Here is a 26,726-nt window from a genome sequence, read left to right on the forward strand (position 1 = left end):
GCGAAGCATGATAGTTCATGAAATCTCAGAATCCTGTGGATGGCAGTGGATGTTAATTTAAAGTAGAAGTGCTTCAAAGATGGTTTTTTATCACACACATGAATTAAATGTGGTTTGCCATATCAATAGAAAGGAGAATCTTTTGGTTTTGAAGCTTGAAAGTTGCTCAAATGACTTATCAAATGATTTAGACACAAATTTTAGAGCCAATACAAAAGTCAGTTGCAGGTAGGAGGTTTACAAACAAAAGGACATATATTGGAGGGGAATATAAGGACAGAGAAAAAGGAGGGAGATGATTGGAGAATGGGTGGAGAGAAGAAGGTTTATGGGACATATGGGGAGGGGAGATCTGGGAAAGGGAAAATCATTTGGAATGTAAACAAAGAATATAGAAAATAAAAATATTAAAAGAAATCTCAATAAATATATTAATGCTGTATCTCCAGGTCCTAGGAAAACAACCATATCAAAAAACAAGTAGAGAAAATAGAGGCTGGACATGTAGTGCTGTTTGGAGAGTATTTGCTGAATGTTCACAAAGTCTTGGGCTCAATCTCCAGCATTACATGAACTAGAAACTGTTGGTGTATGCCTCTAATCCCAACAAGGCTTATGATAGAGGATCAGGAGTTCAAAGTAAGGCTTGGAAACAAAGGGACTTTGTTGCTATCCTAGGAAACCTGAGACTGTCTATAAAAAAATTAAATCACACAATAAAGAGACAAAGATATTGAGAAACAGCAAAAGCAAATAAAGAAAGAATAGTGAAATAGAAGACCAAAAGCAAACAGGAAGAAAGAAGAATAAAGAAGTAGAAAAAAGAAACATAGAAAACAATGATCAGAGCTGAAAGTAATGAAACGGAGACAAAAAAGAAAAATGCAAAATTTTAATGAAACACCATTGGTTTAAAATCACATAGATAATCTTGATGACCTTATATTCAAAGTAAAAAAAAATCATGACAAAATGTACAAGCTAAGTAAGATGAAAAGTCAATATTACAAACACATATCTTATCGCAGGATTATAGAGGGCTACTGAATATTCATAATCCAAGAAAGTAGAGAGAGACAGGAAATTGATATATTTTAATATATGAAGAAATTTAGGTAGACTAGGGATATGTAAAGATAGTCCCTTATAATAAAATGAAACAAACAAAAAATCCTCATCAGTAGTCCATTTCAAGCCAACTTTATTCATAAGACACAATGAAGATTTTGTATATATGAATTTATAAACATAGTACTAGAACAGAGTTAAACAGATAATAATTATCCATTAGATTCAGAAAATTTTAGTTGACATAATTCAACATTTTTTGTTCAAAAGGTCCTGGAAAGAGTAGACATTGAGAACCTTAACTGGCATAATCACATATTGCAACCCAATAACCAACATTGGGCTGAATGAATTTATTAGATAATTTTCTTTACAAGTTAGGATGAAGCAAGAGTATAAGCTCTGTTATTCTTTAATGTAAGGTTTGAAATCTGAGCCAGAAGAAATATTTTTCATGAAAACATGAAAAAGAAATAAATTATGAACAAGAAAAGAAATATCATAATATACAGATTTTCTGATCCTATGTGCATGCATACCTATATTTCTATAACCTAGAAGTCCCAGACAGAATGATCATGAGTTCAAGCCAGCCTGGGTTACACAGCAAGGGATCCTCAGTGTTTCATTTCAATACTAATAGCAGAATAGTAATACTATTCTGTTGATATTAAAAAATAATTCTGAGTTTGCATAGTGTTAATGAGTGAAATGAATATCAAGGAAACTATCTCATTTAGAGTAGCCTGAAAATTAGTGAAATGTCAAAGAGTATACCTAAACAAAGATGTGCAATGCTTCTACTATGAGAACTACTGAAGAGAAAAATAATTACATGGTGAGATAGAAAATAAAACATTTTGATGGCATCCCAGGCAATGTCTTTCTGAAAAGGGATCAAACAACTCAGCAACCAGGAGAAATTGTTGACAAGTACAATTTCATCATATTAACAAAAATCTGCACAGTAAGATAAATGATTACTGGAAAGAGGAAGCATTCACCAGATTGGAAGAAAATTATTTCCTTCCGGCAGTGCACTGATACTCAGAATATATGAAGAAGTCAGAAAAATAAAACATGGATATGGATAACTCATTCAATAAATGGGGATATGTAACATATATACATTTTACAGAAGTAGTATAAATATCCAATAAATACAAAGTAGCAATATCCAACCTAAATACAAAAGTGTCAAGCATCTTTAATTATAAATTAAATGCAAATCAGAAACCCATTCAGATTCCATGTTTCTCCAGTAGAAAGGCTACACTTAAAAAAAAAAAAAAAAAAAACAGTCTTGTGAGGGTGAGAGAAAAATGTCCTGTTAGTTGATGGAAAATTGTGCATATGCAACATGGAAGTCAATGTGGATATTCTTAAAGTGGATTATAAAAAGAATTACTATATGACTCCTTTATGACACTGCAGGGTTATCTGAAGAATCAGTGCACAAAGGAGTGACAGTACCTGTACACCATGATCACTGAAGCAGTGTTTACAACACCCAAAAATGGAAAATCAAGATGCAGTACACATATTGGAAGATTATTTGACTGTAAAAAGACCAAAATTATGTTGTTTGTTTGAAAATTAACATAACTGAAGATCAACCCAGCCAGTATAGTGAATAACATATTGGAATGACAAATGTAACTGTTTTTTCCTCATCTGTGGCTTTTTCATTCTGCCACCCGTCTCCACACCATTTTTCCAACCTTTCAATCCCCTTACATCAAGTGTGAAGGAAACAAAATGGAGAGAGGCCATAGAGGAATGACGTGATTGTTGCCTTCTTCAGGGTCCTCGAATTATTTGAGGAAAACTTAATCTTAGCCATCAGGATATCTAATTTGTTATTCTCCTCTCTTCTGTGAGAATGACTGCTTAACAAACTGTGACCATCTGCTACCAACAACAGCCAAAACCCACTAACCCAGCCATCTTTTGCAGCCCTAGCTTTTTTATAACCTCTAAAGTCCCCAGAATTTCAAACATCATCCACAGAAACTAACTGAAGCTTGCTAAATCCAGCCCCTTGTAGAGCATGAGACAAATCATAGCATCTGTGAAACAGCTCCATATCCACACACCTGAGATTACATGAAAAAAAATATTCATCTGATATGTCTGTGTTTTTTACGAAAGCAACGAACGCCAAAATTTTCACTACAGTCAATCATTTCATATATCTCATATGTGCAATTCATTTAAGTCATGAACTTAGATAAGTTTCTTGGGGGCAATAAAGGAAACCAACTAGAGTAAATTAGAATAGACAGAATGTAAGTGCATCATATATTCAGAAGTCATTAGTTTGTACAATTGGCATATATAACGAAAAGGAAAGCAATTGCAAGGCACGGCAGTGTATCCCTATAAATAAACCACTTGAGAGGCAGAAAGGTTGATATTTGTGACTTGAAAGCCAACCTTGTCTACGCAGTCATTTTCAGGGAATCAGGGCTACATAGTAAGACACAGTCCATATACAAATAATTATTTATAAGAAAAAAATAAAAAGGAATAAATTTTAAATAGGAATATATTGTCAATTACAAATCAATGAACATAGTTTGCAATTATGAAGAGTGGAGTAATTCATAGACACATAGTTTTAATTAGTTCAATAAATATTGGAAGCATTAAAAGGTAATTATGGTGATAACTTTTCATAGATTTTTGAGGATGGTGGAAGAGAGAAAGGAGCAGGAGTTAAGTAGCAATAAAAGAAACCAGGTATAGGTATGGGCATGAAGGTTTCTGGGCTAATTTTTTTTTTCCTTCATTTTGCTTTGCTTTTCTAGGTATGCATTCATTATATATTTAAAATCCTGAATGCTAAAGTCACGAATCATGAAACTATTAATTAGGAATAGTAACTAAATTTCACAAGTGAGGCATTTTGGATGTTGCTGAAAATTTCAATACAATGAAATAAATAGTGAAGGGACAATAAAAGGTTCTGATTTAAAATACAGCTCAGTATCATTTTTTTCAACAAATCCTTCATTTAATCAATAGCAAATACAGTGTAAGAGAGAGGCCTCTGATAGAATGGAGCAAGCTGGAAGATGAATACCAAAAGAAACCTACAGAGTCAACTAACCAGGGTCCATGAGAGCTTACAGAGACCAAACCACTTACAAAAGAGCATGCAGGGGTTGGATCTAGGACCTCTACACACTTGTAGCAAAGGCACAGCCTGGTTTTCATATGCATCCCCTAACAATCAGAGTGGAGGCTGTCTCTGACTGCATGGCATGCGTGGGAATATCTTCCCCTAACTTGACAACCTGCTTGGGCTTTAGTGAGAGAAGATGCACATAGGCTAACTGAGAATGGATGTTCCAAAGTAGGGTGGTACCCAGGGGGTGGGGTTCCGCTTTTATGAGGTGGTCACAGAGTGAGGGATATATAAGCATGGGATTGGGAGGAAAGGAGGGAAGGGGGTTGCTGTGATTGGGGTGGAAAGTGAATAAATAAATTTTAAAATTTTATTGTTTAATAAAAGAAATGCAGACAACTTTCTTTTTATTATTCAATGCTTTTACTTATAAATGCATATAATATATTTTAGTTTGTGTTTTTTTAATACCATTTATTCCTGTTCCTGATGAACTTTTATTCTTCCTAATAAGCCTCTTCTATCTTTAAGGATATTTTTCTGTGTGACTTGCTCAATTAGATTTGTTTACATCGTGTGGGTGAATGTCTCATTTAAATGATGAAAAGTTATTTTTATTCATTTTAATTTGGAGTTGTGAATATAATAAGGGTACCAAATGAAAGAGGGGAAAGTCAGAAATTAGGATAAAACAAGTGAAGTTGAATAAAGTTGCAACCAAATGTAGGCTGGACGTAAGGAGCACCAATCCATATGGTGGTGTGCAGCCACCACGCTCTTCAAGGAATGAGAGTGAGAGGAACCCTTGTAGGGAAGACAACCTTCTGTGGAACTCAGTCACTCCATTTGAGAATCCTGAAGTTAAATAATGGACTTAAGCTCTCTCCAGCATTCAAAGTGAAATTTAGTAGCATCCAGGCAAAGGCCAGAATGTGAAGGGTAGACTTTGAGTGCAGAATCCACCAGAAACAACAAACTAGTAAAATGCAGAGTGAACTTAATGCTGAAATGGACTCCGGGCAATACCACACCTGGCAGAGGAAGGAAAGTAAATGTGAGAGCTAGGCAGAGCTGAGTTATTTCAGAAAAATTGTAGCTTAGACAGATTTAATCCATAAAGTTCTTTCTCTTGGGAAAAATTAAGATAAGTTCTTTCTGTGTGACTTGCTTGATTAGATGTGTTTGCATCAGTGTGGGTGTCTCCTTATTTAAGTGAGGTAAAGTTATTTGGGGAAATGGTTAGATAGACATCATGTTCATAGACCAAATTGGACTTTGGTTAACCAGCTAAATATTTGTGTATAGATTAAGTATACCACATGCATTTAAAACCATAAACCTAGCATTTCTCACTCATAGGTAATATCATTGCTATTTGCTTTCAGAAGTGTACCTGCCAACTTCAATTCACTGAGCCTGGGTGTGACCTATGTGTTTTTGAGATTTACTGGTATGTGATTTCAGCTACATTCAATATACCAAATTGTTCATTTCTAATATGTGAATTTGCACCTATATTTGCACTTAAAAGTAAATAATTTAAAATGATACAACAGTGAATGTGAGGTTGATATGAAATAATTAGGACCCAATTAAATACAGAGAGAAATTAGGTAAAATAAAAGTCATCCAGTTAAACAAAATATGGATCCATCATATCGTGTTAGCTGGAGCCTTACATTTAGAGCTTAAGTATCTTCATCATTGCACACAAGTTGGATTGCTAGATTATAGAAAACTTCCATATGTTCAAAGTAATTTCATACTTCTTGTGGTCAGCTGGGATATTTCAGGGTTGTTTTCTCTGTCTCCTGTAACCAAAGTGTGTGGTGCCTCCAGTAAAAGAGTCTTATCATCTAGTTGTAGTGATACTATGCTTAATGCTTAATCATACTATCTTTATCATAGATACTATGATATTATGATTAATTACTGTTTCAAATGCTGCTAGAGCCTCTCTGACCAGAAAACAATGCACAAAACATTGGTTGATGCTAAGATTATCATTTCATGTTTTATTTATTTATTTATTTATTTAACTAAATTTGGGTAACTGTTCAAACTCTGAAATTATTCTTACAACATGATCTTGTTATACCATACATAGACATATATCCAAGGAATAAATATTTTATTCCAGAGATATTTGCATATCCATGCTCATAGATTTTTATATTGCATTATAGCTAGGAATGGAAGCAAATTAGATGGTCATCAGCTGATATTATGTATATGCATACATATACATAGTATAATATTCCTTATCAGTAAAGAAAATGTGGCCCTGAAATATTTGCAGGCAAAAGGATCTAGCCAAAAGGAATTTTATTGAGTGAGGTCACCCATGTTCAAAAATACAATTCTGAATGTTCCCTTTCAGATGTGGACCCTAGCTTATGATCATTTGTAGGCTTAGTCCAAAGTCCATGTTGAAACTAGAGATGGCCCATTGCTTGATAGGGAGCATTTGAGGAGGAGGGATGGCAGAATATAGGTGAGATGGAAGTAGAGAGGGAGAATGTAGGGAAGAGAAGGGTTCAAGCAGGGAGTGAAATAATAGAGCAGCAAAAGAAGGGCCAGGGAAGCCATAGAGAAAATGAAGTCTTCTTGAATAACTTACATGGGCAACAGTGTTCTTGCAGCATGAGTAAAAGTGTATAAATGAGAATGATAAAAACTCATGTGTTATGAAACCACAGATGGAAATACTGGGTGCAATTGTTTTAAGAGGATGGGGATGAGACGAGCAAGAGGAGCAAGAATGGATGGGTACATGAAAGCTTAGAATAACAGGCGATCTATAGAACCTCACTAGCTTTTATGCTAAATTAAAATTAAAGACATAAATAGAAATCTGTTCTAATTTAATTGATAGCAGTACATTGAACTAAAAGTTGTGTGTGTGTGCATGTGCACATGCATGTGTGTTTTTATACATGTTAATGACACATACAGATTCACACACCTATTGGAGAATTGTGGAATATATTCCCTCAGGATATGAGAAGGATTCTATAGAAACATAGGCAAGAGAATGCAATCCCTTAATAGTATGAAGTCATTTTCAATCACTAAACTCTTAGTTATATCCTTAAAGATAGTGGGAGTCACAAAATTATGTAGTTTAGTTACTTTTATTTAAGTATTTCTGCTAAATATTACCCCAAAATTCCAAAACTACTTTAGGATATCTAGTAAATAACACCATGGACAGAATTCTAAAATCATTACAAACCACTAATATTGGTATACATGAAAGGATCAGGATATTGATTGCCAGGGTTATTGAACCAAGTGATAAAAGTCTATTATATATTTTAAATAGTGTGTTTAGAGGAGTGTGTGTGTGTGTGTGTGTGTGTGTGTGTGTGCTGAGAAAAAATTATTCTGACTTTTTTCATGAAGAACTTAATAATCATTGGCTGTTTTACAGCATCCATTCCTGAACCATTCTTGTTTTCACTGGCTTCAGCTACAGCTTGTACATATTGGGACATTGATAAATGTGGATTTGTAGGACGTTGTTGGATCTATAATAAGAAGATACTGGTCTACGAATTTATGGGACTATGTAAGTGATATGAATCATACCAATTTAAGTAAATAAAGTTGTTTTTTGGACTTTTCAATTGTTTGTACCAAGCTAATAATTGACTATGAGTAAGTACTTTGATAATTAAAGACATATATAATTGTTTAGGAAGTATGTTATACATGTGCACTATGTAATTTATGCAAATATTTGCATTATTATGTTAAATGTATGCTAATTCAAGAAAGGGCAACTAGTATACTTTTAGTTTTCTAACTCATTTACATTTATACAGTCAAATTAAGTTTTTCTTTATGAGTTTTTGTTTAGGTTTACATTATTAAATATTAGATATATTTGAATAAAACCTTGACAGTCATTCAGTGGTTTGAATAAGTATCACCCCCTAAATTCATGTGTTTGACTGCTTGGCTCATAAGGAGTGACACTATTAGGATATGTGACCTTTTGGAGAAGGTATGGCTCTTCTAGAGAAAGTATGTTATTGGGGAGGTAGGCCTGAGGTTTCCTATACTCAGTCTATGTATGCCCAGTGTTCCACACACTCACCTGCTGCTTACAGATCAAAATGAAGTTGCTTTTCCATCACCATGTCTACCTGCAGGCCAACATGCTTTCTGCTATCAAATAATTAACCAAGCCTCTGGCAGAGTAAGAAAGCGCCAATTAAATGTTTCCTTTTATAGGGGTTTCTGTGGTCATGGTGTCTCTTCTCAGCAATAAAATACTAAGAAAGAAGTTAGTACCAGGGACTAGAGTATTGCTCTGACAACTTTGACCTTGCTTTTGTTTAGAGGAATGTGGATTTAGGACTTTGGGTTAAGAAAGCAGTAGAATGATTTGTCAAGAAAAAAAAAATCTAGTTTATTTTATTTATATTTCAAATGTTATCCTCCTTCCCAATTTACCCTCCACAAACTCACTATCCCCTCCCTCTCCCTCTATGAAGGTGGTTCCCCCACCTACCCACCCAAACCTTCCTCAGAGCCCTAGAATTCCCCTATGCTTGGTCATTGAGCCTCCACAGGACCAAGCGACTCCTCTTCCACTGATGCCAGATAAGGCCATCCTCTGCTACATATGAGGCTGGAGCCATTGGTTCCTCCATGTGTACTCTTTGATTGGTGGTTTTGACCCTTGGAGCTTTGGAAGGTATGGCTGGTTGATATTGTTGTTCTTCCTATAGAGTTGCAAGTCCCTTCATCTCCTTCACTCCTTGCCTAAACTTATCCATTGGGGTCCTTGCACTCAGTCCAATGTTAAGTTGTGTGCACCTGCTTCTGTAATGGTCAGACTCTCGCAGAGCCTCTCAGGGGACAGCTATACTAGGATCTTGTTAGCAAGTGTCTCTTGGCATCAGCAATAGAGTCTGGGTTTGTTGTCTGCAGATGGGATGAATTCCTAGTTGGAGTAGTCTAAGAATGGCCTCTCCTTCAGTATTTGCTCCACTCTTTGTCACTTTTTTTATTTTGACAAGGGGTATTGAGCATTAATATTTTTGAGGTGGGAAGGTAGCCCTATCCCTCAATAGGGGACTGTGCCTATCCACGAGATAGGGTCTCTACAGGTTCTATCTCCCCTTTGATGGTTATTTTGGCTAATGTCCTCCTTGTTGGGTCCTAGAAACCTCTTGGACCCCTGGCTTCTAAAACTTTCTAGTAGTTACTCTTAGTTCCCCTCCCTCACTGCTACACACCTCTTCAAATTCCTGAGCCTTTGAACTTCTCTCCCATGTCCTCCCTTATCTAAACCAGGCCTCCTTCTCCTCTCTGCTTCTCAGATCCCTCACTACCTCTACTTCCAGAGATTATTTTCTTCCCAATTCTGAGTAGGACTGAAGGAACCACATGTTGGTTTTCCTTCTTCTTAGATTTCATATGTTCTATGAGTTTTATTGTGGTTATTCCAATATTTTATTTTATTTTATTTTTGGCTAATATCCACCTATCAGTCAGTAAGTACCATATGTGTTCTTTTGTGATTTGTTTATCTCACTCAGGATGATATTTTCAAGTTCTATCCATTAGCCTAAAAACTTCCATGAAGTCTTTGTTTTTTAATATCTGCGTAGTACTCCATTTTCTATACTATATTTTCTGTATCCTTTCATCTGTTGAAGACCATATGGATTCTTTCCAGCTTCTAACTATTATAAATAAGGCTGCTATGTACATAGTGGAGCAAGTGACATTGTTATATGTTGGAGCATCTTGTGGGTATATGCCCAGGAGTGGTATAGGTGTGTTCTCAGGTAATATTATGTCCAATTGTTCTGAGCAACCTCCAGACTGACTTCCAGAGTGGTTTTACCAGCTTTCAATCTTGCCAGCAATGGAGGAGTCTTCCTCTTGCTTCACATCCTCACCAGCATCTGCTGTCACTTGAGTTTTTGATCTTAGACCTTCTGACAGGTGTGAGGTGGAATCTCAGGGTTGTTTTGATTTGCACTTCCCTGATAACTAAGGATGTTGAACATTTCTTTAAGTGCTTCTTAGCCATTTGAGATTTCTCAGTTGAGAATTCTGTTTAGCTCTGTACCCCATTTTAATAGGGTTATTTGGAGGAGTTCAAAGGGATAAAACTTGGAATGAAGGAAGTGAAGATATCACTATTTCTGCATGATATGATAGTATATATATATATATATATGTAACCCAAAAAAAATTCCACCAGAGAACTTCTACAGCAAAGTGGATGGATACAAAATTAACTCATACAAATCAGTAGCTTTCCTCTACTCAAATGAGAAACAGGCAGAGAAAGAAATTAGGGAAATGACACCCTTCACAGTAATCACAAATAGTATAAAATAGGTTGGTGTGACTGTAACCAAGCAAGTGAAAGATCTGTATGACAAGAACTTCAAGTATCTCAAGGAAGAAATCATAGAAAACCTCAGAAGATGGAAAGATCTCCCATGCTCATAGATCAGCAGGATTAACATAGTATAAATGGCCATCCTACCAACAGCAATCTACAAATTCAATGCAATCCCCATCAAATTTCCAACTCAATTCTTCACAGAGATAGAAATAAAATTCTCAAATTTATCTGGTATAACAAATAAACAAGAGTAGCAAAAAACTTTCTCAACAATTCCAAACTTCTGGGGGACTCATGATACCTGCTCTCAAACTATACTACTAAGCAATAGTGATAAAATTTGAGTCATATTGGTATGGATACAGATAGGTAGATCAATGGAATGGAATTGAAGACCCAGAAAGGAACCCACACACTTAAGGTCACCTGATTTTTGACAAAGAAGCCAAAATAATCCAGTGGGCAGTGGGGGGGGGGGAGACAGTACTTTTAACAAATGGTGCTGGTTGATCTTGTGGTCTGCATGTAAAAGAATGAAAATTGATTCATTCTTATTTCCCTGTACAAAGCTCAAGTCCAGCTGGATCAAAAACCTCCTCATAAAACCAACTGCTGAATATCACAGAAAAGAAAGCTAGAAAGAACCTCAAACACATGGGCACAGGGGAAAATTTTCTGAACGGAATAGTGGCTGAGGATTTACGATCAACCATTGACAAACAGGACCTCATAAAACTCAAAATCTTCTGTAAGGCAATGGACACTGTCAATAGGACAGAACGGCAACCAACAAAATGGGAAAAGATCTTTACCAACCCTATATCTGATAGAGGCCTAATATCCAAAATATACAAAGAACTCAAGAAGTTAGACTCCAGAGAACCAAATAACCCTCTTTAAAAAATTGGAATTTTAATCAGTCTGGCGGTTCCTCAGAAAACTGGACATGACACTTCCTGATGACCCTGCTATACCTCTCCTGGGCATATACCCAAAGGATTCCCCGGCATGCTATAAAGACACATGCTCCATTATGTTCATAGCAGCCTTATTTATAACAGCCAGAAGCTGAAAAGAACCCAGATGCCCCTCAAAGGAGGAATGGATACAGAAAATGTGGTATATTTACACAATGGAATACTACTCAGCAATTAGAAACAATGAATTCACAAAATTTTTAGGCAAATGTTTTGATCTGAAAAATATCATCCTAAGTGAGGTAACCCAATCACAAAAGAATACACATGGAATGCAATCTCTGATAAGTGGATATTAATTAGCCCAGAAGCCCTGAATACCCAAGGCACAAATGGCATAACAAATGACTCCCATGAAGAAGTATGGAGAGGGTCCTGATCCTGGAAAGGATTGATCTAGCATTGGAGGAGAATATAAGGACAGAGGAAAAAAAGGAGGGAGGTGATTGGAGAATGGATGGAGAGAAGAAGGTTTATGGGACATATGGGGAGGGGGAATCCGGGAAAGGGGAAATCATTTGGAATGTAAACAAAGAATATAGAAAATAAAAATATTTTAAAAAATTGAAATTTTTAAAGTGGTGCTTAATAGGCCATACTAATAGAAACATGGAAGACAATATTGCATGGTTGGTTTGAACTGTGGGTACTGGGCTAAAGGTTTTCAGAGAAGAGCTCCTATCTGAAATTGCTTTACATGAGCCTCAGATACACATGTGCATTTAAACTTTGCAGGTATGTTGCAGGTTTCTTCGCACTATGAGCATGGGATTCTTATATTTTTCATTAGGAGAAGGTCATAGATCTTGGTGCCAGAGATAGATTGCTACAGATTGGATATTTATGCATTAGAACCTTGATTGTATTGACCAGGGTGATAACTATGGAAAGTCCAGAAGGCCTTTGCTCATTATTCTGATGCAAAATTATTCATTCCTGTTTAGTCACACTAATATCATTAGGAAGTGCTTACTGGGTCACACTTATGTTTTGTTCTTCCAAACATGTGGTTTTGATCTTTCCTAACCAGGCTATAAACATACAAACTCTTTCAGTTCTATTGCCTTTGGTTTTACTGAAATTCTGAATTAAAACAAGACAGTGGGAGTATATAAGGAACATACCTGCCCCACAACCTGCCTGTATTCAATATATTTACTGTAACTAGGGACACAGGTGAGGCCTCTAAGCCAATACTTGCCCTAGCTGGGACAACAATGGAGCCCAGAGGACACCAGACCTATCTATACTTCTGGAGCCACATCTTCCATCTGATCTGCAACTTCACCTGGGGTAGATCAGGTGCTCCTGCCCCTCTCCCACAACCCACAGCCTGTATATTTCCCAGGAGATCTGCTGTAACCAGAGTCACAGGAGGCCTGCTCAAACCAGAGACATAGGAGTTGTCCCCTAATCAAAGACAGCACTGCCTGACTCTCAGAAAACCTGCTCTAACGCATGTCATAGATCTCTAACTGCCTTTAAACAGGGACAAGTTTTAGTCAGAGATACCCAGGCCAGATAATATTGATAATGACATGGCTAGAGGCAAGCATAAGAACATAAACAACAGAAGCCAATGTAACTTGGCACCATCAGAAACCAGTTCTCCCACCACAGCAAGCCCTGCATATGGTAACACGTTTGAAAAGCAAGATTATGGCCTAAAAACTCATCTGATGAAGATGATAGAGGCCTTCAAGGAGGATATAAATAATTCACTTAAAGAGATACAGGAAAACACAGGCAAAGAAGTAGAAGTCCTTAAAAGGGAAACAAATAAATCCCTTAAACACAGAAAAATATAATCAAGTGTGAAGGAATTAAACAAAATGGTACAAGACCTAAAAATAGAAATAGAAGCAATAAATTAATAACAAATGGAGGCAATCCTGCTCATGGAAAGCTATAAGAAAGAACAGAAACTACAGATGCAAGAATCACAAACAGAGAACAAGAGATAGAAGAGAGAATCTTTGGCATATAAGATACCATAGAAGATATTGACACATTGGCCAAAGAGAATCCTCCCACCACATAATAATCAAAACAGAAAATGTACAGAACAAGGAACGAATATTAAAAGCTGCAAGAAGAAAAGATCAAGTAACATATGAAGGTAGAACAATGAGAAATACATATGACTTCTCAACAGAGATTCTAAAAGCAAGAAGATCCTAGACAGATATCTTGCAGACCCTAATAGACCAAAGATACCACACACATTACTACCCTCAGCAAAACTCTCAATCACCATAGATGGAGAAATCAAGATATTACATGACAAAACCTAGTTTAAACAATATCTTTCTACTAACCCAGCTCTATATAGGATACTAGAGAAGAGCCCCAACACAAATAGGGTCACTACACCCAAGAAAACATAAGAAATTAACCATCTCACAATAAACCCAAAAGAAGAATCACACAAACATAATTCCACCTCCAACAACAGAAATAACAGGAACCAACAATCACTGGTCTTTAATATCTCTCAACACTAGTAGACTCAATTCCCCCAGTAAAATGACATAGGCTAAGAGCCTGGATACATAAACAGAATCCAACATTTTGCTGCATACAAGAAACAAATCTCAGTGACACTCAGAGTAAAGGTTTGGAAGAAAATTTTCCAAGCAAATGATCCCAAGAAAAAAAGCAAACCCATCAATGTAATCCACTATGTAATCGAACTCAAATGAAAAAAAGAATCACATGATCATGTCAGATACTGAAAAGACTTTGACAAGATACAACACCACCCCTTCATGTTAAAAGTCTTGGAGAAATCAGGAAATCAAGGCCCATGCCTAAAATAATGAAAACAATATATACAGCAAACGAACAGTGAATATCAACTTAAATGGAGAGAAACTTGAAGCAATTCCACTAAAATTAGGGACAAGACAAGGCTGCCCACTCTCTCCCTATTTATTCAGTATAGTACTTAAAGTTTTAACTAGAGCAGTTACACAGCAAGGGAGATCAAAAGGATACAAATTGGAAATGAAGAAGTCAAGAAATCACATTGCAGATAATATGATAGCATATATAAGCATCTCCAAAAACTCCCACAATTAATAAAATACTACAATTGATAAACATCTTCAGCAAAGTGGCTGGATATAAAATTAATTCAACCAATCAGTAGCCTTCCTTTATACAAAGGATAAATAGGCAGAGAAAGAAATTAGAGAAACAACACTCTTCACAGTAGTCACAAATAATACAAAATGTCTTGGTGTAACTCTAACCAAGCAAGTGGAAGATCTGTATGACAAGAACTTCAAGTCCCTGAAATAAGAAATTGAAGATCTCAGAAGATGGAAAGATCTCCCATAATCATCTATCAGCAGGATTAACATAGTAAAAATGGCCATCTTACCAAAAGCAATCCACAGATTCAATGCAATCTTGATCAAAATTCCAACTTACTTCTTCACAGACATGGAAAGAGAAATTCTCAACTAAGTAGGAATAACAAAGAAAAATTAGGATAATGAAAACAATTCTCAACAATAAAGAACTTCTGGGGAAATCACCATCCCTAACCTTAAGCTGTACTACAGAGCAGTAGTAATAAAAACCACATGGTACTGATATAGTGAATATATAGATTGATCAGTGAAATAGATTTGAAGACCCACATACCTATAGGCACTTAATCTTCAACAATGAAGCCATAACCATACAATGGGGGGGGGGAAGAAAGCAATTTTAAAATGGTGCTGTTCTAACTGGCAGTCTGTACGTAGAAAAATGCAAATTGATCCATATTTATCACCTTGTACAAAGCTCAAGTCCAAGTGGATCAAGACCCTCCACACTTCCACATAAAATGAGATACACTGAATCTAATAGAAGATTATAATAGAAATAGAATAATGGGAAATAGTCTTGGACACATTGGCACAGGAAAATATTTACTGAAGTGAACATCAATGGGTCAGGCTCTGTGATTAACAATTTACAAATGGGACCTCATGAAACTAAAAAGCTTCTGTAAGGCAAAAGACACTCTGAATAAGAGAAAATGATAACCTACAGATTGAGAAAACATCTTCAGTAACCCTATACCTGCTAGTGTGCTAATATCTAAAGAATCTGAAGAACTCAAGAAGTTAGACTCCAGAAAACCAAATGCCCCAATTAAAACATGGGCTACAGAGCTAAACAGAAAATTCTCAACTGACAAATGTCTAATGGCTGAAAAACTCTTAAAGAAATGATCAGCATCCTTAGTCATCAAGGAAATGCAAATCAAAACAACTCTGAGATTCCACCTTATACCAATCAGAATAACTAAGATCAAAAACTCAAGTGACCACATTCTGGCAAGTATGTTAAGAAAAAGGAACACTGCTCTATTGCTGATGGTAAATCAATCTGCCACTTCCCCAAAAAACTGGACATAGTTTTACCTGGAGACCCATGTATACCAATCTTGCGTGAACACACAACTATGCTCTATCATATCACAAGAGCACATGCTCCACTATGCCCATAGCAGCCAGAGTTATTTGTAATAGCTGGAAGCATTAAACAACCAAGATATTCCTCAAACAAAGAATGGATCCAGAAAATGTGACTAATTTACACCATGAAATACTACTCAGCTATCAAAAGCAAGGACATCATTAATTTTGCAGGCAAATGGATGGAACTAGAAAATTTCATCCTAAGGGAGGTAACCAGCTCCGAAAGGACATACAGGGTATGTACTCACTGAGAAGTGGATATTAGTCCAAAAGTTCAGAATGTCCATGACACAAACCATATAAAACTTAACAGAAAGGAAAGCCCAAGTGTGAATACTTCAATTACACTTAGAAGGGGAAATAAAATAATTGTGGGAGATAGAGGAAGAAAACTAGATGGGAAGGGGAGGGGAAGGAGAAAAGGAGATGCAGGATCACATATAGAGAGAGACAGGAGGGTTGCCCAAAGGACCAGGAGAACGAATTGAAGTGTACAGCAGTGCAAAATGGTGTGACAGGGAAACCTCTAGAAAGTCCCAGATACCAGGGAGGCGAGAGGCTCCCAGGACCCAGTGGGGATGACCTTAACCGAAATGCGCAACAGTCAGCAGATGTAACAAGAGACCACCTCCAATAGATAGGCATGGTCCCCATTTGAGAAATGGGGCCACTCGCTCATCTTCAAAATTCTTGATCCAGATTTGTTACTGTCTAAAACAAATGCAAGGACAAAAATGGTGCAAAGACTGAAAGAAAGACCATCAAGTGACTGGCCCTAATTGGGATCCATCTCATGAGTAAGCACAAAATCCCAACACTATTACTGATGCCATGTTGTACTTGCAGACAGGAGCCTAGCATGGCCGTCTTCTGAGACAGGTGCTTTACCAGCACCTGACTGAAACAGCCACAGATACTTAGAGCCAACTATTGGATTGAGGTCAGGAACCCCTATGAGTTAGGGCAAAAACTGAAGGAGCTGAAGGGGTTTGCAACCACATAGGAAGAACAACAGTATCAACTAACCCCTCAGAGCTCCCAAAGGCCAAGCTGCCAACCAAAGAGCATATATGTTCCGGTCTGTGGCCACAGCTACATATGTAGCAGGGGATTGCCTTGTCTGGCCTCAGTGGGAAAGGATGCATGTGATCTTGTAGAGACTTGATGGCCCAGAGAAGGGGCATGATAGTGGGTGAGATGGGAGTGGGCTGGTGGGTGGGGTGGACATTCTCAGAAATGGCAGGGAAGATTGGGGGTGAAGAACTCGTGGAGGGTAGACCAGGAAGGTGGGAAATATTTGGAATGTAAATATATAAAATAATTTTTTAAAAAACTAGGTAGGAAAAAAGCATATACAAAATGTTCTAATGAATTAAATGATAGAATACAGAAATATTTCATGCTGTATTTACAGAAACACATTTAAAAGAACTAGTCATCTACTCATAAATCATTTGTAATATTAGTTGCTTTGTTTGTATACTGCTACATAGAATACAATGACATTTCCAAAGATAAAAAAACTAAAAACAAACAAACAACAGCAAAACAGCCAATGCTGTTCAGTGCATATCATTTCTGTTTGGTTGTTTGAATATTGCCCTCTCAACATTAAGCACATCTCTTGGTATTTTTTTTTTTTTGACTCTGTTATGTGCAATCATTCCAGGTCATTCTTTGTAAGATTACAATGGAATATTCCATTCTCTCCCAGATCCTTCTTGATAGATGTGTGGTGCCACCCACCCCTTGCTCCCATCTGCTGGGGAAAATGTATTCCATGTCAACTATGACGAAGTTCTCCATTTCTTTGGATGTTAATTCCTTATTTCTTTAGTTATTAAACCTAGAAAAATTTAGTCTATTGTCTGGATATTTTCCTCTGTGGTCAAATACATTTTTTTTTACTAGCACACCACTCTTCTTGGAAGGGCTACCTGGTTTATTTTTAATAATTTCTCAATTTTCTCTCAAACTTTGTGCCTCCAAATAAGTACTTATAATTTCATGATAATATTACTTATCTATCACAGGTAACTATGTCTTTGAGATTATATTTCTTAGGACAGAAGACATAGTCCATAAATGAAAAAGAATTAAGAATTAATATTTCTTGTCTTTTGAAGTGACTGTATTAGATGAATGGAATTGATTTGCTACAACATTTTAATTCCAACAGTTTCATTTGTGGAGTTTAATTATTTTTATGTAATACTTGTAATTTTTAAAAATTTAAAACATAAATAAAATCATAAAACAATTATAATGTTTATGTGTAGTAAAAGAAATCAATATTTCAAACAATTATGCTACATAAACCTCTAAGCATGTTTCAGTCTCTATTGATAAAGTTTGAAAATATAATTTATTTATGTACTTGCAATTTAATATAGTTTATGAATTTATTAAACCTCACATCTGGGAACTATATGATAAATATGAAAATTTTGGTAAGCAAGTTAAAATATATAGTTTCATATGAATGTAATACCAATTTTATTTTGTAAATGAGAAAGTAATTAACACCTTCTAAAATAAACTATATCTTTCTGTTAGGAAATTCCTATTTTTCTTTCAAAAACTTTTATTAAATATAGCATAGTTATACTTCAACTATCATTTTGTTTTAATTTCAGGGGTTACTTTCCAATTAATCACAGTCTTGTTGAACATTTATGCAATTCATATACATGATTCTGTGGTAAAGGGAGAAATCACTGAGAACAGCACCACACTTGCAAAAAATGTAAAAGCACAAAAAGAAAGAAAAGCTTAATTTCTAAATGATTTCTTCATTGGGTAAGAATTGTATGCTTTTCCTTTGTCAATGGAATATCATATTTATCATTTTAAAACAATATTAAATGCTTACATTTAAAACTTTGCCTCATATCCTCCCACAATTTTTAGTATTAGCATAATAATATAATCTGTGTTAAGAGTAATGAAGATATTACAAAATATATACTTTTGTGAATTCTTAAATAATTACTGTAGATAATTATTTTCTTGTAAATAGATTCTTTTCTCATTGAATATATACTCACTAGTTTCCTTTCCCTCTTCTCCTTTTAGTTTTTCCCACAACCCCTCACCTCCAGATGTCTCTCATTAGAAGAGACTTCTAGCACATAATAAGCAAACATGTCAAAATAAAATATAAAAAGATATAAGAAAACACTGAGGATGGTCTTGTTGGACATCAGTGGCAGGAGCAGCCCTTAGGGCTGAGGGAGTTCAATGCCCCAGTGTAGGGGAATGCCAGTGCTGGAAGGCAGGAGCGGGTGGATGGGTGGAGGAGCACCCTCATAGAAGCAGGGGAAGGAGCGATGAGATAGGGGGCCTTTGGAGGGGAGACCTGGAATGAGGGTAACATTCAAAATGTAAATAAAGAAAATATCCAATAAAAGGAAAAAAATAACAAAAGAGAAAACCCTTCAAATTTCATGAAGTCATTTTAAAGATGTATTTATCTATGTATTTTATGTATTTATCTATGTATTTTATGTGTGTGAGTACTTTTTTCTGCATGCACATCTGCACATCAGAAGAAAGCATCAAACACTTGTGGACTGCCATATGGGTGTTGGGAATCAAACTTAGGACTCTCAGAAGAGCAATGAGTGTTCTAAACCACATCTCTCCAGTACCCGTGTTGTCGTTTCTTTTTCCATTTAATTTTTTTATGTTTTTTATTACTTTTAATTTTTTTTTTACATTCCAGTCTTTACCGCCCTCCTAGTCTGCCCTCCCACATATCCTTATCCCATTCGTCCTCCTCACTGTCTCCAAGATTTTTTTTTAACAGATACTCCATTGTGTAAACTTAACAAATTTTCTTTATCCATTCTTCAGTTGAGAAGTATGTAGGTTGTTTCCAGTTTCTGACTATTATAAATAAAGTTGTAATGAACATGGCTGAGCATATGTCCATGTGGTAGGATGACACATCCTTGAGTCTATGCTCAAAGTGGTGTAGCTGGATCTTGAGGTAGATTGATTTCCAACTTTCAAAGAAACTGCCATATTTGTCTCCATAATGGCTGTACAGGTTTGTACTCCTGCCAGCAATGGAGGAGTGTTTCCTTTTTTTCTACATCATTGCTAGAATAACCTGTCACTTGTGTTACTGATCTTAGCCATTCTGACAGTTTTACAGTAGAATATCAAAGTCATTTTGATTTGCATTTCTTTAATGGCCAAAGATGGTGAATATTTTTTTACGTGTTTCCCAGTCCTTTGAGTTTCCTTTATAGAACGTTCTCAGTTTATATTTCTACTCCATATGTTTTTTGTGATAGTTTCCAGAGTTGTTAATACTTTTTGAATATTACTCTCTATAGGATGCAACATTGGTTAAAAAAATCTTTTCCCCTTCTGTAGACAGTCTTTTATCCAACTGATGGTGCCCTTTGATTTTCATAAGATTTCAATTTCATAAGATCCTATTTATTAATGGTTGATCTAAGCACCGAGGCTTTAAGTGTTCCATTCAGGAATTCGTCACTTGTGCCCATGAGTTCAAGACTATTTCTGACTTCCCTTTCTCATTTATGAGGTACAGCATGTATGGTTTTATGTTTTAAATTAAATGTCTTTCATCCATTTTGGAGTTGAGTTGTGTGCAGAGTGACTAATATGGACCTATTTGCATACTTCAATATGCAGACATTCAGTAGGAGCAACACTATTTGTTGAAGATCCTCTCTTCTTTCTAGTGTGTGTTTCTTGCTTCTTTATCAAAATCAGGTTCTATAAAAGTGTGGATTTATGTCTTTGTCTTCAGTTTTATTCCATTGAGCAACTTTTCTGTTTTTATGCCAGTATAATTTGGTTTTAATTCCTAAGGATCTGTAGTACAAGTTGAAATTGTGAGGCTTCCAGAAGTTCTTTAATTCTTTGATATACAGGTGTGTGTGTGTGTGTGTGTGTGTGTGTGTTATAGATAGATAGATAGATAGATAGATAGATAGATAGATAGATAGATAGATAGATAGACAGAGATGGAGAGATAGGGAAGAAGGGAGGGCAAATTTCTTTGTGAATCAGAAAATTGTCATTCAAAGTCTGTGTTGGAATTTTCTGCATCTTGCACTGAGTCTGTAGATTGCTTTTAGCTGTTGTTACTTTATAAATTCTACTTATCCATAAGCATGGGAGATCTTAAAAATTTTTTATATCTTCTTCAATTTCTCTCTTCAGAGATGTTAGGCTTTTATCAAGCAAATCTTGATTAGAATTACTCCTATGATAGTTTATATTATTTGAGACTATTATGAAAGGAATTGTTTCCCAGTTTCATTCTAAGTTAATGTGTCATTTGTATACAGGCGAGCTACTGAGATCACTTAGTATCTATCTACTTTGCTCAAAGTGTTTATAAGGTAAAGGAGTTCACAGTTGAGGGTCACTTATGTATCATCTGCCAACAATGAGTCTTTGATTTATTCTTACAAATTTTATCTCTGTATTTTCATGGCTGTAGTTAACCTCCTTAGGTTGGAATTTTCCTACCAGCACAGTCTGTTATGCTTGATTTGTAGACAGCTCTTTAAATTTGGTGTTATCATGAAATATCTTATTTTCTCTATTGTGATTGAAATTTTTGATGGGTATAATGGGTGTCATCTGTGGTCTTTTGTAGTTTGTAATACTTCTGCCCAAGTCCTTCTGGCTTTTAGCGTTCCCATTCTGAATTAAGGTATAATTCTCCTAGATCTGCTTTTATTTGCTACTTGGCCTTTCCCATCCAACTATTAATATTCTTTGTTTGTTCTGTATGATTTGTGCCAAGCAGTGTTTCATTTTTTTCCTACCCATCCACCCCACTTTTTTAAATCGTGTTCCAAACAGACTTTTCTTTCTAGTCCAATCAAGAGTCTGTTTGCTTCCAGAACCCTTATAAAAACCTTTTTCCTTAGATTAAGTAAACTTTCTTCTAAGATATTGTTGCAAACATTTTCTGGGCCTTTGAGCAGTGTCTGTTCTCCCTCATCTATTTCTATTCTTAAGTTTCATCTTTTGTATCATCCTGGATTTTCTGGATGCTTTGTGTCAATTATTTTAGATTTATCATTTTCTTTGGCTATTGTATCAATTTCTTTTTCAACGTCAGAGAGATTCTTTTCCATATCCTTTATTATGTTAGCAAACGTTGCATCTGTAGTTTCTTTTTGAAGTACTTAAGGTTTCATTTTCATAATTCTCAGAGTTTGGGTCTTTATTGATTCTATTTCCTGCTCCGGGTCTTAAACAGGTTTATGCATTTCTTTCTATTGTTTACATTTTCCTGGATTTTTCTAAAGGACTTATTCACTTCCTGTTTAAGGATCTCTATCATATTCATGAGACTATTTTAAGGTCTTTTTCTTGTGCTTCAGATATGTTGGAGTATTTGTGATAGGATAGATTGCCTCTAGTAGAGACGTATTACTCTGGTTATTGTTTGTGTTCTCATGCTGGCATATAGATATTATGGATTGGGATGAATGTATGTCTAGTTGCTGATTTATAGGTTTGTCTTCAATGAGTGGGGTTTTGTTCCTTGGTTTCTTTGGAGTGTCAGAGCATGTGATATCTAAATGTTGCCCAGTAGGAAATAATCTGTGAACCTTATAGTTATGGCTACTGGAGGTTCCAGGTAAAATAGGTTTCTGCATATTTCGAAAGCCAGCACATAGCAATAGAGGATAGGCTAGGTATCTCACATGATTCACACAGGAGGACGAAGTATAGAGTGTTTAACCAGGTGTTTGTCTCCTTCAAATGGGGGAAGACAGTGAAGAGAGGTTACCCCACAGCTTCTGGGGAGGAGACAGGTGGATGAGCTGTAGAGGAAGGAAAGGAGGGCAGATCTACAGACTGCCTTTCTGATTTATTGGCAGGAGTTGACTGTGGGTTATGAGGGAGAGCCAGCTTGAGTTGGGGACTGGAATAAACAAAAAGTGGGAAATGGGGGGCTTAAAAGGACAAAGGGTGTGTGGGAATCAAAGGTGATCTGTGCAGAGTAGGAAGGAAGACTGCCACAGGTGTTCAGTTGTAGAGGTGATAATGAAACTGGGGCATTAGGTTTCAAATATAGGAGGGAGTGTTGAAGGCCTTTGCTTACCTGTTTCTGTGACCTGAAAAACTGGTCAGTTTATAGGGAATGCATCCTAGTGTTAGACACTGGAATACTGAAATGAGTTGTGGGAAGAAAGGGATGGAAGAGAGAATCTTGGTGACCTGTTGGGGATGAGATGAAAGGAACGAGAGGCTCCAACAGGTTTTCTGATAAAGAGCTGAGGATGAGTCTAGGGAATCAGATCTGGAGGAGTAGAAGGAGATTTATAAATGATCCACATTTACTTACTTGTTGCCCAGGCAAGAGCAGCCCATGGATTAGCAGGGAATGCATGCTTCTGTCTAGAGCTGGGACAAAACACTTCAGGGGAGGGAAGTTAGATGGGGAACATGTCTAGGATCCACAGATATTCTCCTACAGATCCTGGGGCAAAACAGAGGTCTTAGATGTGGGGGAGCAGAGGGAGAAGGGAAAATCTGCAGATAGCCAAGCTCATTTTCTCAAGAATGACACCTGGGTTGGTAGAGGGTTCCTGCTGTAGTTGGGAACTAAGATAAAGGAATGAGCACAGGTTGAGTATGAAGTTACAAGATCTGTGGGATCCACAGGAGATGGCCCCAAGGGCCCAGGAAAAGTTAAAACAGGTGATCTACTGCTGAGCTCAGGAAGAGATTGGGAAATTGGATCTAGGGGAACAGAGAACTCAGAGACACTCTTCGTAGAAACATAACACTTGAAAGAGGAATTTGAGATGAAAATGTAAAAACATGCAGAGTTTAACTCTGCAATGATTCCCTATTAGTTACTGGACATAGGCCATGGAAGATCATCTCCTTTTCTTAGCAATTAAAGTATTCTATTATATTTTTGAGATTTTCAAGACATGTATAAAATAAAAAATCATCATATCTACCTTCCATCTCCTCCAACTTGTTCCATGTCCTCTCAACATGTACCATTCTCAACTTCATGTGTGGTGTGTGTGTGTGTGTGTTTGTGTGTGTGTATGTGTATGTGTAGATCTATATTACAATACATGCAGTTAATGGTGCCTATGTATGTTAGATATTGAGCCATGCACTTGAGCATGGTTCTCAGTCTATTTTTAAAATTATCTTTTTAGTTATCTCTGTGTTTATGTGTGTATGTGCATATGTTTGTATGCACACAAATTTACATGTGTGTGCCATGGCATGTGCGTGGAGTAGATATGACAATTAAGATCATCAATCTTGATGGCTGGAGCCTTTACCCACTGTCCATCTTTCCAGCTCCTAATAACTATTTATTTGAACGATAAATAATTGTTTCTCAGCAATCCTATAAATTATGTATTTCACTGTAGAGCATATCATGAAATTCAATTTAAATTTGTATTAAATTTTCAAAGTACATTATTTTAGCTATTTATAGTCAAAATCATTTTCACTGGTGATTTGACATTGATTACTCTAGAAACTTTGCACTACCCATTTTTTGCTGTTTTTTACTTTAGAAAACATGAATCTAATGTCTTTGCTTGTCTCTCATTTTACTTTTTCCCTTATTTTATTCACAGTACCTAATATCCTGAGTCAATTGTTAATTTTTACTTTATTCTTATATTTATATTTAATCACGATTTCTTGTGAAGAAACATTCACACTTGAAAAGAGAATAGGTATCAATCATTGTATGGAATTTTTCTTGAGTTAAAAAAAATCCTCTAAAGAAATTTCAATTTTTCATTTGTTACTCACAGTTTTGTTACATTTTCAAGTCATAGAAAAATTATTTTCCATAGCAAAAATGCATAAGCCAGTTTTCCCTGCTGTTTACTTCTCTGGGAGAACTGACAATCTTGCATGAAAGTGTGTCCTTTATGCAAGGGTGGCTCTGTCCATACCCAAGGCACACAGAAGGAAATGTAAGGTGGGAAATATCCATTGTACCCACACTCTTTAAATTGAACATGCAATATGAAAATCCATAAGCTAGTTTTATGTGAAATTTACTGACACTTTTTGTTCAAATCTGTAGGACTGGAGAATCTGTGAGGTCCCAAGTTCTAAGGACAGCAGTCTATCCTTTGGAGATTTCATAAGATGTGGCTGTGCTGTAATTTCAGAAGAAAAAAAAAAGAAAGTTAAAGTATCTATGTGCATCTTTATTTTCATAATAAAAACACTCATGAAACTTTTCTAATCATGTTTATGGATGAGCACATTTTCTTAGTCTTATTGAGGGGACAGTGTGTGTTCTTGGCATAGGACATGCCTGAGAAGTTCTCAGGAGTCAGTTTTCTCATACCAGCTTGTGGGCTGTTGGCATAGAGCTGAGGTTTTCATCTCTATGGACAAACATCCTTACCCACTAAGCCATTTGCTAGTCCTGCAATAGGATTTTAAAATATTATTCTATGTGTATAATGTAGATTACAGTAAGAATTAGTTTCATATTTTAAATTGTAAGTATTAAAATATTCTTGAATCTAAATATAATTTGAATATTTGTATACAGTTAGATAATACTACAAATAATATTCAGATTCTCTTTGAGTATACATGAAATATGTAGTACTGCACTCAGGACACATTAAATTTACATTGCTCCCTTTTTTCTATCTTGAAGAAAAACAAATATTATCATAAAACATATAAGTTGGGTTATAGGGTAAAGATTTAAATTAGTTTTTTGCTACAGCAGAACATAAATTCTGGTTCACAAATTTAGTCAAGAAAATTCTAAAGAAGTTAACAGTGTAGATAACAATCCAGCAACTACTTTCCTTAAAACCAATTTGGCTGTCTTTTAAATAGCTCGTATCTGGCTATCCATTATGAACAAAGCACCAGTTAACATGGTTGCGAAGTGTCCTTGTGTTGTGGTGGAGTGTCCTTTGGCTATGCCCAAGAGTGGTATAGCTGGTTCCTCAGATAGATGAGCTGGCCTAAAAGTAGAACACCAAATGTGAGAGTGGCCAACCAATGACTCATCCATCTTAAAACCCACCTCATGAGAGGGAGACTACCATTGACACTGCCTGGAGGGCCAGGACCCAGAGGCTGGATAGCCCAGAGACCTAGGATAGAGAATGACTCCTAAATATATTCCTCTATAATCATAGATTGGTACTTAACCCAACAGTTATCAAAGAAACATCACCTACTAACTGATGGAAATAGATTCAGGGTACCACAGCCAAACAATTGGCAGAGCTTATGGGATCCTGTCGAAGATGAGGAGGAAAGATTGCAGGACTCAGAGGAGTCGAGGACACCATAAGAAAACTCAGTGATGCAACAAACCTGGGTCCATTGGGCCTCCCAGAAACTGAATCAGAACCGAGGAAGTGTACATGGGACTGTCTAGGCCCTCTAACAGCTGGGTAGCTGGGTCTTCTTGTGGGACTCCTAACAGTGAGATCAGGGGCTTGTCTCTGACTCCTTGCACTGGTTTTGGGACCCTGTTTTCCTACCGGACTGCCTCTTCCACCATCAATTAGAAGGGAGGTACCTAGTTTTACTGCAACCTGATAGGCCATGATTAGGTGATATCCATGGGAGGCCTGCCCTTTCCTGAAGAGAATGGAAGAAATTGGACGGTGGGAAGAAGAGAGGAGATGTGGGAAAGGACTGAGAGAAGGAGGAGGGGA

General features: G+C 36.3%; 1 protein-coding gene across 1 annotated transcript in view; it reads left to right on the forward strand.

Moving 5' to 3' along the window:
* Nucleotides 1-18,805, forward strand: part of LOC127693015 (solute carrier organic anion transporter family member 6C1-like) — a 67,193-nt gene extending 48,388 nt beyond the window's left edge. Inside the window, exons 11-13 of the mRNA XM_052193687.1 lie at nt 5,584-5,648; nt 7,632-7,769; nt 18,666-18,805. Coding sequence (XP_052049647.1) covers nt 5,584-5,648; nt 7,632-7,769; nt 18,666-18,805 — 343 coding nt within the window. The remainder of the gene's footprint in view (nt 1-5,583; nt 5,649-7,631; nt 7,770-18,665) is intronic.
* The last annotated feature ends 7,921 nt before the right edge of the window (nt 18,806-26,726 follow it).

Source organism: Apodemus sylvaticus, chromosome 9 (assembly GCF_947179515.1).
Source record: "Apodemus sylvaticus chromosome 9, mApoSyl1.1, whole genome shotgun sequence".
NCBI classification, from domain to species: Eukaryota; Metazoa; Chordata; class Mammalia; order Rodentia; family Muridae; genus Apodemus; species Apodemus sylvaticus.